The 18,517-nt window shown below is 47.4% G+C and overlaps 1 protein-coding gene and 1 long non-coding RNA gene across 3 annotated transcripts in view; one reads left to right on the top strand and one right to left on the bottom strand.

The window, feature by feature from the left end:
* Positions 1–8,086, bottom strand: part of LOC132356374 (uncharacterized) — an 89,783-nt gene extending 81,697 nt beyond the window's left edge. Inside the window, exon 1 of the long non-coding RNA XR_009499849.1 lies at positions 8,037–8,086. This is a non-coding gene — a long non-coding RNA (uncharacterized LOC132356374). The remainder of the gene's footprint in view (positions 1–8,036) is intronic.
* MKX (mohawk homeobox) overlaps positions 4,527–18,517 on the top strand; it is a 62,377-nt gene continuing 48,386 nt past the window's right edge. For both annotated transcript variants that reach the window (XM_059909187.1, XM_059909188.1), the window contains exons 1-5: positions 4,527–4,583; positions 5,902–6,168; positions 7,934–8,093; positions 16,150–16,303; positions 16,734–17,069. In XM_059909187.1, the coding sequence (XP_059765170.1) occupies positions 5,981–6,168; positions 7,934–8,093; positions 16,150–16,303; positions 16,734–17,069 (838 nt within the window). In that variant the 5' untranslated portion in view covers positions 4,527–4,583; positions 5,902–5,980. The remainder of the gene's footprint in view (positions 4,584–5,901; positions 6,169–7,933; positions 8,094–16,149; positions 16,304–16,733; positions 17,070–18,517) is intronic.

Below are 18,517 nucleotides of genomic sequence, written 5' to 3'. Positions count from 1 at the left end.
CTTATAAATAAATGAAAAGTTTCTCAAACAATGAGACATTACTTTACTCATCATATAGGGGAACATAATGAAGACCAAACACATGAAATGCTATGCAGCATGTGAGGAAACAGGGACTTTGTGGGGCTGGAGGTTGGGGGGAAGTTTGTAAGGACCTATCCAAATTTTAAAATCCTGTTTCCTTCAGTTGAGCAATTCTACTTCTATGTAGTTATGCCTTGAGAAATACTTACACACGTACAGAAAGAATCATATACAAGAGTATTTAATGTTTATAATAGTGAAAACTGAAAAGACAGAAACGTTCACAGGAAGATGGATAAACAGATTACGGAGCATTATGTACCAGTTAAAAAGATGGCGTTCCATTTATATGGACCAATATGAAAGTGCTCTATGAAATCACGGAGTGAAAAAGCAAGTTCCAGTTTAATATTGTGTGTGTGTGTGTACACGTATGTAAAGTACGGTCTCATTGATTTCAAAAACTCATACAACAAAACGATAATGATTTGTTTGTATTCATGTCCGTGACTATGTGGAAAAAAGTTGAAAGGATGCCCACCTCTTGGTCGTTGCCTCTCAGGAATGTGATTGGGTGGAACTGGCTGAAGAGGAACTTTCACTTGTACTCTGTTCTTTGATGTTTGAGAGTGCATTTATGGAGAAGGCCCTCTCTGAGAGAATTTATTCTGTACTATGTACGCAATTAAAGTTAAATTATAAACAAAGCAAAAATGAGATACTTTTGCCATCCATCTTCCTAGTTCACTCAGGATGTTTCTGCAGCTGAGTCTCTCACTGCTTCTTCTGTTGGTCTACTTACACACTCCAGTGTGTAGCTTTACAAGGCAAACTGGCCGAGTGTGAGGTGGAACGGCTATTTGTTCATAAATTTACTACTTTATACCATTTGGAGGGGAAGCAACACTCATTCCCTGGCTTTGTAATTCATTTCATTGCTTATAAGTAATAACTGGAAAAGAGAGTTTAAAAGCAATCATTATTTTCAAAAACTTTGACCCATATTTGTTCTGAAATGTCAGGTTCCTTGGTAAAATATCAAAAGCCTTAAAATGCAGGCTTCTTATTTTCTTCTTTATTAGAAAGTTAACATTACTTACATTTATCACTACACTCAAAGTCCAATAGACTGGATTAAGATTTCTGCCAAATGCTCTTACTTAACATTTTTCGAGTTTTAGCAATAGCAATTGTTACTTTCACATTAAAAAAAAAATCTTAGTAGCGTAAGGCAAGTTTGTGGAAAACTAAATATCTTCATTTTACACTTCAGTAGATTCAGCCTAAACCAACATCAAATTAATCAGAATTAAGATTAGGGCTCAAGTCTTGTGACTTGTAGCCTAAGTTTTGGGTTTTTTCTCCCATATGTGGCCAATGCCCACAAACTACATACACTTTCTTAAATCTTCTGATAGTGCTTTCTAAAACTGAAAGCTTTACTTCCGAGGCTTATAATACAGTATTCCACATACTGAGATTGGAATATAGCATAAGAAGCTGAGTAAAATTCATTTTAGGAAAAGATGAAACTTAAGATAATGATAAATGGATCTGTACTGTGCATTAAAAGGAAGAAGGAATTTCTCTCTTGCATAGAGGGTGACACTTGCAAAAATAAAATTCTGGTCTGTCACACAACAGATGCTCATTTGTATATTAGAGAGGGATTCTCCACACTATTTCATTTTAAAATGGACCCTCCATTGTTCTTTCATTTTTTTAAATGGACTCTAATTATTAAACTATAGTCTAAATGAATTAAAATGTATTAATTTTTCAGTGACTTAATTTGAAACTAAGGTGTATGTTATTCCTATAACAAATTTAAAATATTTTGCAGAAAGACTTTTTGCTGTATATATCAGATTTGTAATGATATTACATGTAAAAATGCCTTAAATCAAAGTCCTCAACATGCATTTTAAAGTTGAGTAAATACAGTTAAGACTAAAACAACAAAATTCACTTGTCCTCTACTGGCCTATATACAACAGCAAACAGCTAGGTAAGCCAGTAGAACGCTGCGAATATTGCTAGCAACGGCATACATGCCTGGTGCTTTATCCAGCACAGCTGAGCAAAATAAATGTCAGAGGGGCGTGTTACAGTTGGTTTCATTATAACGTCTGGTGACCACCATCAGTCACAGAGTCTTTAGAACAGAACCAATCTCTTTCCTCCTCTGAATTATAAATTAGATCTGCTTTTGTTGTGAAACTTATTCGCTGCAAGTCCGTGGCTGAAATTTTACGATGTATCCCTGACTTTAAGTCCCCACGGCGACGTCTGTAGACGCACGTCTGCACTGAACCCACCCTGCAGAAGTCAAGTGCAGCGCCAAGGGCAAGATGCGGCAGCGCCACAACCGCAAACTGTACGATAGAATAGAACCAAGGACATCTGGAAACAGGATCAAACGACAGTATTTATCTGCCAGATGCGCAAAAATTTAAACCCACGCCTCTTTCTGCTTTAGACTGTGCCCCTGCCCGGTGCACAGTCACGTTTTTGGGGTATAACATAAAGGAAAATTCGGGGGCGATTAGTGTTGGAAATAACAGATTTACTGTACATTTTAACCACTTCCAGGCCAAATAAAAGGAAGCGGCTTAGGTGGGCCACCGCGCCAGGATGGCCAGCCACCCTTAGGGGAGAAAAGAACAAATGATGTCATAACTTTCAGGTTTGGGGGAAATCTACTTTTGCTCTTTAAAAAGAGATGAAAGGTGTCGCTGCCGCAGTGAGGCCCCCGGCGAGAACGCGGGCGGCTTGGTGCGGTCGGCGCCGCGAGGATCACCTAGGCTGCGAGAAGCTCCGAGCCTCCAGTGACACCTAAACCACAGCTTTCGCTACTCTCGTATCTGGGGTGATAGTGGGAAGGCAAGTATCACCTCTAAGAGAATCTGATAGGATTCTCTCCCCTTGCACTGTGTCCAGGCTCGGGATTCTTCCAAGTTCCCTCCCCTTTGCTCCATGCAGATCCTGGCCCTGCCTGCACTCCCCGTCTCTCCCACACCTGGGTCGCCGTGGGTTGAGTACCTGGGCCCGCCTCGACCCCGCCTTGCCTCCCTCCTCTCCAGCGCTGGCTCTGGAAGGTGACTGCGTGCCTGGCTTGGAGACACCCAGGACCGCAGAAGCCCAGTGACACGAGAAAAGGGGCGCAAGCACCTTCCGCAACCCGTTCTCACGCGTTACGGGCACAAACCGAACTCTTAACTAACCTCCCTCCAGCTAACCGCGAGGGGGAAAAAGGGCGCGTCGCAGTGCCCCCTCCAGCCTAGCCACGCGTGGTGAAATTTCCGGCGCTCGGGGCGGCTAAGACACGGGATCCGCACCGCAGCCGCTCAGCTCCCAGAGCCCGCACCGGGCGCTGCTGCGGCTTCTCCAGTCGCTCCCCGAAGTGCGAAGGCCATCGCCCCTTTCGCTGCGCGCCTGCGAGGCCGGCGGCTCTGGGAGCCGCGCCCGGCTGCGGAGCACTCGGCGGGCCGGGGACTGCCCGGCGGCGCCGGCGGCGGCGGCTCCTCCGCGAGGGTTAACAGCGGTCCCCGCGGAGGCTTCCTCTCGCCGGCCCGGGAACGTGGATACCGCGACCGCAGGATGTTCGTCGGCTGGGCCGGGCAGTCAGGAAACATGAGAAGGCCTCGCTATTCCTGTTCCCGGGCCGCGCGCGCCCGTCTGGGTAAATAAAGCCGCGACGCCGGCGGTGGCGGCGGTGAGCGCGCTGGAGCCCGCGCGGAGAACATGCGGCGGGGATGGGAGCGCGCCTAGCCTCGACGCGGGAGAGCCAGCCGCCCTGCCGCCGGCCGCGGGCCCCCCCGCCACCGGTACAGCCCGCGGTCGCCGCGTGCCGGCGCGGGGCCGCGGGAAGGGAGGCGCGCTACGGCTCCCGAGCCGCTCCTTCCCCCTGCTCCGCGCGCCTGGGCTCTCCCCGCCCTTCCCCCACCTCCCTCCGAGGCCCTTGGGGACGCGCCCGAGGGGGGGTGGGGGCGGCGGCCGAGGCTGGCCCGAGGGTCTGCGAGGAGCCGGGGAGCCCACCTGGTTCGCGGGCGTGGGGCGGGGCGGTTCCGCAGGGAGGGAGCTCCCCAAGGCACAGTGTGGAGTGAATCCGGGTAAGTGGGGAGCACGAGAGCCGAGAGGCGGCGTTGGGGACCGCGCGGGGACCCAGCTCCCGGCCCTTGGCCGCGCCTGCCGCCTGCAGACGCAGCCGCGCCGGGGTCTGTGGTTGCGACCTCGGCGTGGGCTTGGGACAGCGGGGAGGGTCCGCGTGGCAAGCTTCGCGGCGCAATCGCCGGGAAAACACGCCGTCGCCGACAGGAGAACAGGGCTGAGGTGGGGGCAGACAGTGGGGCTGGGAACGGGTTGCTTCACAAATAGAACAGCCTGAGCGCAAATCACCGAGCGCACGGAGTTAATAGGAAAAACAAGGGGCCTCCTGACGCCTCGAACGAGGGCTGCGAGCACGGACCGTTGCTCTCACGCCGCGGAGGCTGCACGGACGGCCCAGACACGTACCTCTCTGCGCGGGGCAGCTGGCAGAGGTCTGACTTCACCTCCCCGTGAGCACTGACGGGGGCCGTCGTTTAATCTCTGCGGTCACAGCTCTACACGTCGCGCGTGGCCGCTGCTGCGATGGCCGGAGGGCGGGGCGGGGGGCCTTGGCGAGCGTGGGCACCCGGCGTGGGTGCGGGGGGGTGGCGGCCCTCGCCGGGGCGGGGCGCGGTGAGGGGGCGCCGGCCGTGAGGCGGGGGCAGCTCGGAAGCAAAGCGAGCTGCCCCCCAGGCGCGAGGCGGGGAGGTAGGGAGGGTTGGGGCTGCTGCGCGCCTCCGGGTGGTCATCGGCTGCTCCGCGGCGGCGCGGACCGGCCCCCGACGCTCACGCGCGGCGGGCAGAGGCTCCGGGCCGTTGCGACCCGGGAGGTGAGCTGGCGGCTTTTCCCGACGGGGGCAGCCGCAGGCCCGGCGGTGCGCGGACCGCGGCGCCTCTTCCCGCTTCTTAACGCCTTTGCAACTTCTGAAATGGTTCTCCGAGACCCCAGAGAGGGGTGGGTGCGGAAGGACTCCGAGCTCGCGGCTCGCACCCGCGCTGCGGAAGAGGACAGCACTGGCCACCGGCTCCGGGGGCGAGGGGGGGCGGGGGGCCGGACCCAGCGCGTCCGGAGCGGGCTGCGGGGTGGTAGGAGACTCGGAGGGAGGGGAGAGCATGGTGCATTTGTCCCTGAGGCCACTTCACTTTCTAGCTCTGGAATCTGCTAACTTTCCTGCGCTCACCCCCACCCCAGGGGCTGTAGCCGGAAAAGGGACGCAGGGGTTTCAGCCAAACCATCCAGAAAGCATGCAAATCCCCGAAATCCGGGTGCGGCCTGGGACTCATTGACTGGGGCTTGCGAAAGCGGTTGTTCATGTTCGCCCCAGTTGTTCCTTTCTTCCAACCCCTCCTTACGACCCCGAGTGGGAGCTCTGAGAGGCTTTAGTCTTCCGTTTTGATTGAAGAACCCCGCGCAGCCCCGCGCCTGCCCTCCGCTTTCCGGAGCGGGCTTCATCCAGATTAAAACCAACTCAGGCAAAGCTCCTTGAGGAGTCACTTTGCTTCGCCCCCGCGGGTTAACTGTTGCCGGCTGAGATTCTTTGGGGGCTGGGTGGCCGGGGCTAGGAGGAGGGTGGGTACCTGCCCCGGGAGCGTGCGGGGGCGGGTGACGGGCGTTGCGGCGGAGCGGTGTAACGAGCCAGCGGGAGGCGGGGGTTCCCGCGTTCAGGTGCGGCGGCGCCGCTCCTCCCCTGGGCTCCGCAGCCCCGCGCCGCGGCCAGGTTCGGGGCTCGGGACGCTCAGGAGGGTGAGCGCTCTCGGCGAGTAACGTGCTGCATCTTTATCTCCTAGAACCCGAGCCCTGCGGAGCTCCCGGCGGCCCGGCCCCAAGGCGCTGCGGCCGCGCCGCGCGGCCCTGCCTGCGCGCGCCATGAACACCATCGTCTTCAACAAGCTCAGCGGCGCCGTGCTTTTTGAGGACCGCGGGGCTCCGGAGCGGGAGCGGGGCGGCAGGCCCTACGGCGGCGTCCTGGACAGTACGCACGGTCGCCCCGAGGTGGGCATTACGGACGGCGCGCCCCTCAAGGACAACCTGGGCCTGAGACACCGGAGGACCGGGTATGCGCACCCTCCCGGGGCCCCCGCCCGCTCCGGGAGAGGTGGGGGCGGTGAGAGGCGCGGGCGTGCTGGTGACAACCGGGGCCTGCGCCTTAGGGCCCCCGACTTTTCCGGGAGGAGCGGTCTCCGCCTCCTGGGTTCGCGCATTCTCATTTTAAGGGAGTAGTTGCTCGAAGCGTGGGGGGTCCATTCGTCAGAAGAGCTCCAGAGAGGCTCGTTGGAAACTGAGGACACCTGAAACCCGCCTCTTAGTCCTCAGATGCCCGGACCTGGGGGCGGGGGTTACGTGCCTCTCTCCCGACCGCGGGTGCGGACGCGCGGCCGCTGGGGAGGCAGAAAGGGCTGAGCGGGATGCACCGGCGCAGAGCAGGGCCAAGCAGTCGGGGCTCCCCCGGGGCTCCCCCCCCGCCCCCCAGGTCAGGCCAGCCCCGTGGGCTTCCCCCCTTGTGTCACGACAGGGCCTTGCATCGGCCAAGGTGTTGGGAAGGTCGGCCCTCCGCAGGATGCCCCGGACGCGCGCGCGCGCGCGGCTCGGCGGGGCCCGCCGCGAGCCCGGAGGGGGGGCGGGTGCCGCGGGCCTGCCGGGCCGGGTTTCGGTTTAGCGGCCTGAGGGGCTGCGGGGGTGGGGGTGGGGTGGGCGGGGGCGAGAGCTCGCGGGCCACCAGCGGCTCCGGCTGCGGAGGAGGGCCGTCTGTAGCCCGGCCACGTCCCGCGGCTCCGGGAGCGCCCCGCGGGGGGAGGGGCGGCCGTCCTGGCCGGTCCACCTGAAAGATTGCATCAGCTGCTTGTTGTGCGGCGTTGCTGGTTAGGGAAATAGAAATTAGGTTTCGTCAAAATGTTACTACCAGTCCTCAACGGATGGAATTGCATTTCAAAGTGTTTAAAGAGGCAGAAGCCCCGGAGGCTGCGGCGCAGGCGCGCGAGCCTCGCGGAGTGGCTGGGCGCGCGGGCGGCGGCGCGGCGACACCTCGCGGAGCCGCTGGGGAGCGCAGCGCCGAGGCCCGGCTCCCGGCTGCTTCCCGCTCTTCCTCCTTGGAATATGCTTTTCCCGAGGTCTTTTTACTTTACCCGGTGGGACAGACCTTCCATAGTTTGAAGCTCGCCTTTTTGTCCTGAAAAGCCCCCTACAGTGTTTTGGGTTTTGTCTTTTCTCTTTTTCGTGTGTGTTTTTGTTTTCGGTTCTGCATCTTTACTCCACAAACCCCTTCTTGGAAAGCTTCCCCTTTACCCGAGGATCAAAGGGTACAGGGGAGAGCTTGAAGAGAACCAGGGCAGCGGGGCGGCCATCACCCCTTGCTTTGTTCCCAACGTCCAGTGGGCGACGGGAAGCCCCGAGCGGCGGGCATGAGTCCCTGAAAGAACATTCGAGAGCCGGCCGCAGCCACTACTCATCCCATGAGGCCAGGGCCCCTGGAGGGCGCGGTGCAGGCGGGCGAGGGACGGTGCCGGCCTTGCTGCGCAGGTCTGTGGCTTGAATAACAAAAGAGCTTCCTTCAAATCACCTAAACCTCTAACCTCTGGCTTCAAGATTTCCCCCTTTTCCGTATAAACCTGGCGGCCTTCGCCGCCCCACGCCCCTCCTGTGCCACCCGGGCCGGCCCCGCGCGCCCCGACCCTGTGCGGCTCCCACCCCTGCCTGGCCTCCGCGTCCGGGCGCGCGGGGCCGCGGTCGACGCGGGCTGAAGCGCGTGCGGACCCGGGGCCCCGGCGGGCGGCGCTCGGCCGGCGCGGCTCACCGGGAACCCCTCCTCTCCCGGTGTCCCAGGGCCCGGCAGAATGGCGGGAAGGTGAGGCACAAGCGGCAGGCCCTGCAGGACATGGCGCGGCCCCTCAAGCAGTGGCTGTACAAGCACCGCGACAATCCGTACCCCACCAAGACGGAGAAGATTCTCCTGGCGCTCGGCTCGCAGATGACGCTAGTGCAGGTAATCGGGGCCCACGAGCCCCGGCCCTCCCTCGGCGAGGCTGAGCGGCGGCTCTGCTCCTCCGGCCGCTGGGCACGGGTGGGCCCGAGACCGGCCGTCCGGACGCTGCCGCCGCTCTGCCTGAGGCTGGTGCGGGGCGGGCCCAGGGCCGGAGCGGTGGTCTGGGGAGTTTCTGCGTCTCCGACCGTCTTCCGGAGGCTCGGCGCAGCAGGGGCCGTGTGGCGCTCGCGAAGGAGGGCCGGGCAAAGGCGAGCGCGGAGCTCTGAGAAGCGGTGCGGGCCATGCACGCGGCGGTGGCTCCAGCGGGCGCTGCCCCGCAGTGATTCGCGTCAGGGTCGCCCGAGGGCTCGTTAAAACACACGCTGCCGCCGCCCCCCACCCAGCCCGGAGTTCGCAGGAGGTCCTGGCCGGGGACGGTGCTTTGTGTTTCTAACACGTTCTTGGGGTGACGCGTAAGCTGCTGGCCGCGCACCACACTTTGAAAGCCAGGCAGAAGGGCACCCCGCATTGGGGCCCCATGTTAAAGGTCAAGTTACAGGGTCCCTTGCAAGTTGACGGCTCCTGACAGAGCTAGTAGGTGGGCTGGGAGGGCCAGAAGCGGGTTTGGGAGGTTTTTCTCTCTTAATAGGAGGCACCCTGGGCCTTCGCTAGACTCCACGCGGCTTTGCTGGCGGCATCTTTGTCCTTGGGTTAAGGGGCAGATCTCAGATGGCGGGTACCTGGTCAAGTGCAGAGGGGCGGCCTAAGCGTGCTGCATCTCTAGCGAGCAGGGCTGCTGTGCGCAGGTTTCCCTCCGCGGCTGCATCGGATGCTGCAAAACCCGCTGAGGTCGAGCACGTGCCGTCAGCCTTTCGCAGGTGATGTAACCGAGGCAGGAGAAGGCTGTGTTGAGGGGTAGAGGTGGGCCTGGAAACGCCGCGGGTCCATACCACGTGCTCTGGCCGGCACACCAGTTTCCTTTCATAAATGCAGTGACGTGAACTTTCATGCGCGCAGGCAGAGCAGATTCACTCAGAGGAGAGGAGGAGCTACCTGAGCTGAGAAATCTCCTCCGTTGTAGTAGCGCCGCATCACTGCATTGGTGAAACTTTGGTCATTCCATGAAAGGGGTATAGTAAGTGAGAACCCCGAAGTAACAGGGAACGTTTAACTACTAGATAACAGAAAAATTGCTTTCCAGAGTATTTAAGGTTGTCATTTTAGGAATTACTAGAAAGTTGGACGAAGCATGAAAATTGACTTGTACTCAGACTTATTAAAACTATAATATGCATTTTTCTGCTTATTTTCAGAATACAGTTGTAGAGAAAAACAGACATCTCTTCTGCTTTATATTAACAGGCAATAGTATTAATAGTGATTTGCTGCAGCACTGGAGGGGAAAATTAATTTAGTGTTCTTGGCTTAATATCTGTTTAACACAAAACTCTGAACTTTCAGTGATTTTCAAAAGTAGTTTTTAAATAAATAATTCCAGCCAGAAAAACTTAAGAAAATAAATGCATACATTCAAATTTCACTTTAAACTGGTATGCTATTTATTTTCAAAATACACTGATTTATAGAGCTATTTGAATAGTTCACTCTGATGTCAACAGTAAAATATTAACTTATTGATTACGTATTTCCATGTTTAATACTTGCCATTCTTTCAGACAGAAAGCAACAAATGTTTATGACATATCTAGGACATTTTTAGCTATGAAAAGTATTATTTGTCATTAGCAGAGACATTTAAATTTTCACCTGCGGTAGCTTTTCTGAGTTGCAATACAAGTAGCTGTCATTCTAATACAGAATCAAATTATTCTCTGCCTGTAATGACAGTTCAAATACAAATAATTCTTTTTGCTTTAAGATCTTGGTAAGACTATTGCATTTTTCTAATTTACATGAAGTTTTTGTTCATGTAATGAACATCTTTCCCATTATATTTTCTCTCACACTAGTCTTCAGCAAATAAAAATGCACGCAAACATGTAAGTTTTAAATGGGACAAAGAAAGGTAATTATTTATAATTATAATTGATACCTATTTAATGATTTCCAAGTTTTATAATAAATGAAGTTGGTTTCTGGAACTTTAAAGTGATAAATGGAAAAAATCAAACGTGTAGAATAACCAAGGGACCCTTATATACCATTCAGGTTGGGTCCACCTCTTCTCCATTAGGCACAATGGAATGTCTGTGTAAGAAAATATATATATATTTATGAATATAAGGGGTTTGTATAGGTCAGACATTTATTAAACATCCAAAGCAAATTCTGACTCTGTGGAAACCAAATAAATTATGTCAATACATTTCACTTCTGGAGGAAAAATATCAAGCTGTGATCTGAATAAAGCTTTTGAGCCCTGCAAATTAGACCCCTGTTTCATGAATCAGGTTCTCCCAGTGAATAAATTTCTCCGGTGGAGTCAGCCTTCTTGAGAAGAGTGATCATGTCTTATTCATCTTCATCCTTCCATTTCACCCCAGCCCAGTACTTTCCATATAGTAAACTCTTCATACATGTTTGCAGACTGAATAGGTTCTCACTGGGGAATACTACTGTAATCACCATGTGACTTCCCCAAACATATTGTGGAAAACTGGAGAATGTCTTGAAATCAGACTAAGATATTCTAGTTTTAAAATCCATCTCATTGTGGGGAATACACAGAGGGTAGCTCGTTAACTTTAATGGTACATGTTAGTTCTACAGAACAAGCATATAACTCGCCACATTATTTTTAGCATATCTGGAAATATGTCATTTTATGTCAATAGACAAATATGGAGTGTTCCCCTTATTTCTAGCTCCAGTCTCTATTTCTTGTTTATTATAATACCTCCTGTCTCTGCTTCTCATAATTTATGTTAATAAGTTGTCAGCATAATTATTTTATTCGTTAACTACAAAAGTGTCTTTTATTTTTGAACATTTCTTTTACCCTTCATATTTCCCTTTTGGTTGTGTGTCAAGCTATCAAACCTTTCATAAGCAGTACTTCTGCCTTATTTTGCTACTCTGAAGGGTGTAAAATTTGGTCAGCAATCTCCATTAAGCCTGGAAACAGAATGCTGAAACTTTAATAAGGGAGTTTTTTTAGGACCACAGAAGTTACTTTTTGTGATAAACAGAAGCTCTAAGGACGTTAATCAACACTGCATTTTGTTCATTCCTGAAAGATGAGGCAGAGAGAGGTATTTATGCAGCTTTCATTTTTTTTTCTACTCACTAGACTTAGCAACTTGTCTTAATTTACTATAGCTGTTTGCATTATTAATCTGCCATCTTCCTACTAAGATATAAGCATTTTTATAAAATTAACAGGAAGATGATTTGTGTGTGTGTGTTTTCACTTTAACCAACCGAAATACTCCATTGTGCTTGGTTCCTATGACTGACCGTTGTTGAAACATTATAAAAATATACTCTCTACTCTCAAAATATAACCAGCTTCATTGTGGAATAACAGATATGCGATTGGGGTTTTGTATTACTGTGGAATATGGAGCTTACCCAGGGAATAATTGCCCCTGAAGAAGTTTTTTAAAAGAAGGGTAGATTGGGGCTGTACCTGGTTTCAGTATTTCCCATTGTTTATGCGTATGTATTTAAAATATATTTGTTTTTTTCAGGATTATAATAGTGAAATGATGATTTTTTTTCATGATCACATTACAGAGTGCAATGCAAGTGGAGTTTGAGACTACATTTTAGTGATTGGGTGTTAATGCTCCCTTTTCTTACAGTAGAAGTTTCCAATTCCTGTGCTACAGCCATGTACCATTTGGTTAAGTCTGCTGTGTTGCAAGATTTTGCCCCTGTGTTGACATAGCTTTTGCTTGGTATGGAGTGCTTCTGCTGAGACGTGTGTGTACTTATCAACTGCAAGGATTATGGCTACTGTTAAATATTCAACAAAATCTCAGATTGGTCCTTCTACGTTATTCTCAGTGTCAGACTACATGGTGTAGAAGTGAGGTGTTCGATATTTCAGTTGAATGACTGAATCTGCGTTGTTAATTCTGTGTGTTCAAAGGTGGACAGATGCCAGAGTATCCCCTTGGGTTTACTCTAAAGATTGCTCTGCCAATGTGATGAATGTAAACACTGCTGCGTAGGATGAAAGCTACTTAGCTTTCTCTTCCAGCTTCTAGATATTTGGTTCTCTAAGCTTTCGCTATAAAATGCAGTGTTTTTAAAGCTCTGAGTTTGACGTTAAAGTGCTGTTGCAGAACCTATCCTTGGTAAGGAGGCCTGTTTCATGTAAAATACAATTTCAGAAGAATTTGAATGATAACCTGAAGGAATCCATAGTAAGTTAAAGGTAGAAAATTTGAACTGGTGCTTTTACCTTCAGTGAAACAGATGGCGTTTACATCAATTCATCAGGAAAAAACTTGTGAGATGCTAGTCGTGCAGATTTGTTCACCAACTATTGTCTGCTGTTTGCATGACTTAACACAAGAAGATATTCAACACCCCAGACTATATCCAGCCCTTAGGTTGTACTGTAAATTGCTGATAATAAAACACTGGCAGAGTAAATGTATTAGTAGATTGGGTGCCGGTCGAACTTATGAAATCAGTTTAGAAATAGCCTGTGAGACACCACCAAACCTTTATGGAAAATCTTCTGATGTATAATTAATATACTCTGGTAAGAACTATGAGTATACAAAACGTAAAAAACGATACGACTCCTATATATGAAAAGCTAGTTAATGCCACCATGACATTTAAAGGTCCCTATTTTTGTATGTTAGAATTATAAGTATATTGATTTTTTTTAAAAATTTGAAGTCCATCGCGTTTTAATAAAAATATGAAGAGTTTCATAAGAATTGGATTTTACAATATGCGGTACTGTGTGTTGGTTGTATTAAGAGTTAAGGTCAGGGACTTCCCTGGCGGTCCAGTGGTTAAGACTTCGCCTTCCAGTGCAGGGGGTGCGGGTTCGATACCTGGTGGCGGAGCTAAGATCCCACAGGCCTCACGGCCACAAAACCGAAACATAAAACAGAAGCAATATTGTAACAAATTCAATAAAGACTTTAAAAAAAAGTGTTAAGGTCAGTTAAGATTTAAGATTAGCCTCTGAATTATATGATGTTTAGTAAAGAAAGTAACCAAAAAAGTTTGGGAGTTGGAGTCTAATAAATATAAGTGACATAGGCATGGGGGAAGTTGTCCTCTGTGTGCAAAAGGAACAGAGAAGGACATAAAACACCTCTCTGATTGCTGAAGAGAGTAGTGGTCAAGAGCAGAAGATAGGTTGGTACCAACTATAAAGGAGATGAAAGAACACTTTTATAGGAGAGCATGGACGACATTCACAGGTCTTTATCTTCAGAGTTGGCAAGGATGTCAGGAACCATGAAGTTCTGAAAAGATGAATGACTTATCTAAACTCACACAGCCTGTTTTTGGCTAAGTCAGAACAGGAAACCAGGTCTCTTTCCGTTATACCACAGTTAGAGGATGACAGGACATGCATGAGGATGTGAAGACATTAAGTAAGTAATTAAATCATAACGGTGCGTCAACACTTGAGTTTGATGGTGGTTGTTAAGATCCAGTCAAGTGGATAGAATGGAAGATAGGGAAGTTCGAGAAAACACTGTTCTAAAATTCCCAGTTGGTACTAATGAGAGCATGGACGAACATTTTGGCCATGACTTGGAGAACAGAGGGAGGTTTGAGAGGAAATGGACCAGGCATTTCATGCTTCCGTAGTGCAGGTTCACCTGTGTATCATAGTCAATCACGTATAGCTCTTCTAGTCCTTCGGTGTGTGCAGGGGACAGAGTTTATTCATTCCTAGCACTTAATACCATGGCTGAAGCACAGGAGCTCCTCAGTATGTGTTTGTTGAATGGATAGTCCCAGAAGTTGTCTGTTTGTAGAGGTTGGAGGAGACTGAGAATTTAAAGTCAGACTAAACCATAGTAAGAATAGCACAGCTTGGCAGGAAGAGGGGTTGGTGGAGTCTCAGGCTTCTGAAATGCCGTGCTAAGATATTACACCACTGCACGTAAATTTGAGGACAGTTATCATTGCTTAAGACACAAAGGGAGGTAACACTGAATGTATATTATATATGATATGGTTTGTGCATATATAAACTGGGGAACACTACCATGTTTTACCCATGGGGAAAAAAAAGAAAAAAATTATAGTTTTTTTGTTTAATGTAGGATTCACCACAGGTTCATTCAATAATTAAGGCTTGAGTAATGTGCAAAAGTTATGTATTCATAGTATAAATTTAAAAGAGAAAAGAAAAAAAGAAATTCCAGTGCAAGAATCACCACACAAACCATTAATATACTGCGGAGTCATGTTATGGAACAAATTGGTAGAGAAACATAATCCTCTTTCCACTTTTCATCCTTTTAAAGGCAAATATTGGCCTTTCATGTTTTTAATATATATATTCTGATGATAGGTTGATGTTTAAAAAGAAATGTCAAGTGCCATTTTAGCCTCTAGAAATCCAGTAGCACCTTAAACAAAGACAATGGAACTAACCTTGTTTTGCAGTGTTCATTTCTTTGCCATCACCTGTTTGGAAGCACTAGATTTTTAGCTTAAAGCTGGGCATTATTTGGCTTTTTTCTCTCTCTCTGCTTGTCTGATTGCTCTGTCTCTGACTGTTTTGCCAGCTCCTACCTCCTTAATTGCTGGAGGTTTCCAGGGTTTGGTCCTTGACCCTCTTTTCATTCTGTCTGCTCTCACAGCTTCAGCTCTAACCTCTGTGCATTTGACCCAAATCTGATCTTCCTTGCCCTTAGATCTCAGATGCCATTTTTATTTTCTTGCTGCACATTTCACCTGTATGCTTTTCTAGTACCTCAGACTAAACATTCCCGAACCAAACGCATCATTTCACCCTCAAACAATTCTACTTTCTTTCTCAAATTGGCACTATCTTCTCTTCTTACACAAGTTTGATAACTCAAGGGTATCTCTTTCTTCCTTCTTCATTACCTACCACAGTGTCTCTGGAATTTGACTTATATTTGTTCCCGTGTCTTCTTTGTTGGAAACACACTTCCCTACCCATTATCCCTGACCTATTCCTTCAAAATCTAGCTTAAATTCTTCATGAAGTCTTGAGTCACATCAAAGTAACCCCTCCTTCCGTTGCACTCCTGTAACATTATATTTTAATGCGTCTTAAGCCATTTATCACATTCTTTCCTATATTAGTTATTTGTTTTTTTATTGAAGTAAGTTGATTTACAATGTGTTAATTACTGCTGTACAGCAGTGATTCAGTTATACATATGTTATATTCTTTTTTCTTATATTCTTTTCCATTACGGTTTATCACAGGATATTGCATATGGTTCCCTGTGCTCTACAGTAGGACCTTGTTGTTTATCCATCCTGTATATAAAAGCTCACATCTGCTAATCCCAAACTCCCACTCTATCCCTCCCCCAAACACCTCCCCCTTGGCAACCACCAGTCTGTTCCCCATGTCTGTGATTCTGTTTCTGTTTCATAGTTAGGTTCATTTGTGTCATATTTTGGATTCCACATATAAGTGATATCATATGGTATTTGTCTTTCTTTTTCTGACGTACTTCACTTAGTATGATAATCTCTAGGTCCATCATGTTGCTGCAAATGGCATTATTTGATTCTTTTTTATGGCTGAGTAATATTCCATTGTATATATGTACCACATCTTCTTTATCCATTCATCTGTTGATGGACATTTAGGTTACTTTCATGTCTTGGCTGTTGTGAATAGATACTAGAGTTATTTGTGTACTCTCCTACCTTTCTTAATAGACTGAAAATTTTATGGCAAAGCCCTTCAATATTTTTTTTATTCCCAGAATACAGTTAGTGCTCATTCTGTGTAGTAAGTGCTCAGCACATTTGTTGAATGAATGAATGAATGAATGGATATAAATGTCCAGTATTGTTATGTCATGAGAATATGTAATGATCAGAGATTATGAGAGAGGCTTAGGTCCTTTCTGGGAAAGTAATTGTATGATGGGTAATTTTTTTATGTTGTGTTAATTGAGAAATAAAACTTTTTTAGGTGTCAAATTGGTTTGCTAATGCAAGACGTCGGCTTAAGAATACTGTTCGACAGCCAGATTTAAGCTGGGCCTTAAGAATAAAGTTGTACAATAAGTATGTTCAAGGAAACGCTGAGCGGCTGAGTGTAAGCAGTGACGACTCGTGTTCTGAAGGTTTGTTAGTATTTTTATCTTGCTTTCTTTGCTCTGCCTTTGTAAGGGGACATTCACTTCAGTTGCTGTTTTTAAGGTTGATCCCACAAAACACGATGGTGCCATAATGGTTCTTTTTTATTGCATGAGGTAACTTTACTTTTATAATACTGTAAATGACCAGTCAAATTATGGCTGCTTCCTCTTGTTCACAGATTTATCATATGTCAGAATAACATTTTTTGTGAAGTTCATTAAAATTAACATACCGAAGGGAGAGATTATATAGATTCCTGCTTTCCTTTGCCTAAAAATTAGTCTTAAATATCAAAGATAATTTTATACACTTTAAATATTCTTCCTATATATTTTTTAAATCATTAAATGTAACAATTGGGTGGCTGGGGAAAAGTATGTGTAAGTACTACCTGCTGATATTTTCCCCCCTTAGATGGAGAAAATCCTCCACGAAACCACATGAATGAAGAAGGCTATAATAATCCAGTTCACCATCCTGTGATTAAAAGTGAGAGCTCAGTCATAAAAGCTGGAGTGAGGCCAGAGTCACGGGCCAATGAGGACTACGTATCGCCCCCAAAATACAAGAGCAGCTTGTTGAATCGTTACCTTAACGACTCTTTGAGACACGTCATGGTCACAAATGCTGCCATGATGGGAAAGACAAGGCAGAGAAACCATTCAGGATCTTTTAGTTCCAATGAATTTGAGGAGGAATTGGTATCTCCCTCATCGTCAGAAACCGAAGGCAATTTCGTCTATCGCACAGGTAAGTCTGTGCTTTTTTGTGATACCTTGTTTAAAACAGAATTAAAGCTGCAGCACAGGGCTTTCTTTTGACAGGTGTAAAGGCATAATTTTCATTGCTTGTGCATCAGATTATGTACATACGGCTCATAATTCAGTTTGAAAGCTTTCATTTTGTTCTTAATTAGCAGATACGCTTGTTACTAGATGATGGTTTACTGGGAAGTTTTCATCCTTAATAAAAAATTTTAATCTTAGTGATAAACATTCTTAGAGGAGATATGTATTGGCTTTATGAATAAATTATAATGGAGGAATATCCCAGATTATAACCAGCCATGCAAATACTCTGTACTCCATCTTTTCTCTTAAGTTCTTTGATTGCTTATAGTGATGGAAAATGAACACAAACTAGCATGGGTGCCAAGACGTTCGTGAAGGAAACGTGGCTTAAATTGCTTTGGAAAGTTTACTTTTATTCCTGAAACGCACAAGTAGGGCTATAAGTAGCTTTGAAATTTTTGCTTTTAGTCCGGAAATAGTGAATCAATTTCTGCCTGTCCACAACGTTCAGACGGAGTGGCAAGTTTGGTAAAATTTTCTGTCTTGACTTCAGTGCTTCATTACAAAGGATTGTGTGCCCTACAGCTGGTGTAGGTAGACTCCAGGTCCTGAAAATGCCAGGCAGTGAGATTTAGAAACGTTACCCCTGGAATTAATAACTCCAGGGAGCGTGCAGCCCGGCCACGTTATGTCACAGATAAGAAAGTCCCGACCAAAGACACACAGTGAGTTACTCTTCTTCAGATCAGTGGTGTAGCTGAGCCTGCACAAGAGGCTGGAGGAGTGTAGCTACTGCTAGACGACTGTTACCGCTATTATTACACGTATCGCCACCAGTCATTTGTTGAATAGTTGTAATACGCTAGGTTCTATGCTAAATACTACACAAGTACTACTACATTTAGTCCTTGTAACATCAAGGAGCTTGATATGTGAACAATAGAGCTTTATAAAGAAATTTAAAGTTGGTCTGTTTAATATATCCTTAAGGTTATTTAGCCAGATATCTGATTTTTAAGTGTCTACAAATATGTACAAGATCTATGAGGATTCAGAGGAAATCTCAATACAGTTTTGACTTAATCTCATTTTTTGTTTGTATCTCCAACTCCAACAATGAAAACAACTCCAAACATTCAGAAATACATAGCCTTGTAAATAATAAATTGGGTCTAGGAAGAAGTAAAAGATGCAATAAAAGATAATTTAGCCAATAATGAAAAATTTAAAACTATCTACTAATACCTAACTGAAAGAACTTGTAAGTAATTCAGAATGTTTGAGAAAAAGGAAAATAAACCAAGTCATTCAAGTACAGATAATTGAAAAAGAATAAACAGAAAACAAAAAATGGTAAAATGGAAGGCTGAAAAATAGATAAATAAATCAAGAGTTGGCTCTTTGAAG

The sequence above is a fragment of the Balaenoptera ricei genome, chromosome 2 (assembly GCF_028023285.1).
Source record: "Balaenoptera ricei isolate mBalRic1 chromosome 2, mBalRic1.hap2, whole genome shotgun sequence".
Taxonomy (NCBI): Eukaryota; Metazoa; Chordata; class Mammalia; order Artiodactyla; family Balaenopteridae; genus Balaenoptera; species Balaenoptera ricei.
Note: the sequence above shows the minus strand (reverse complement) of the source record. Positions and strands in the feature narration are given on the sequence as shown.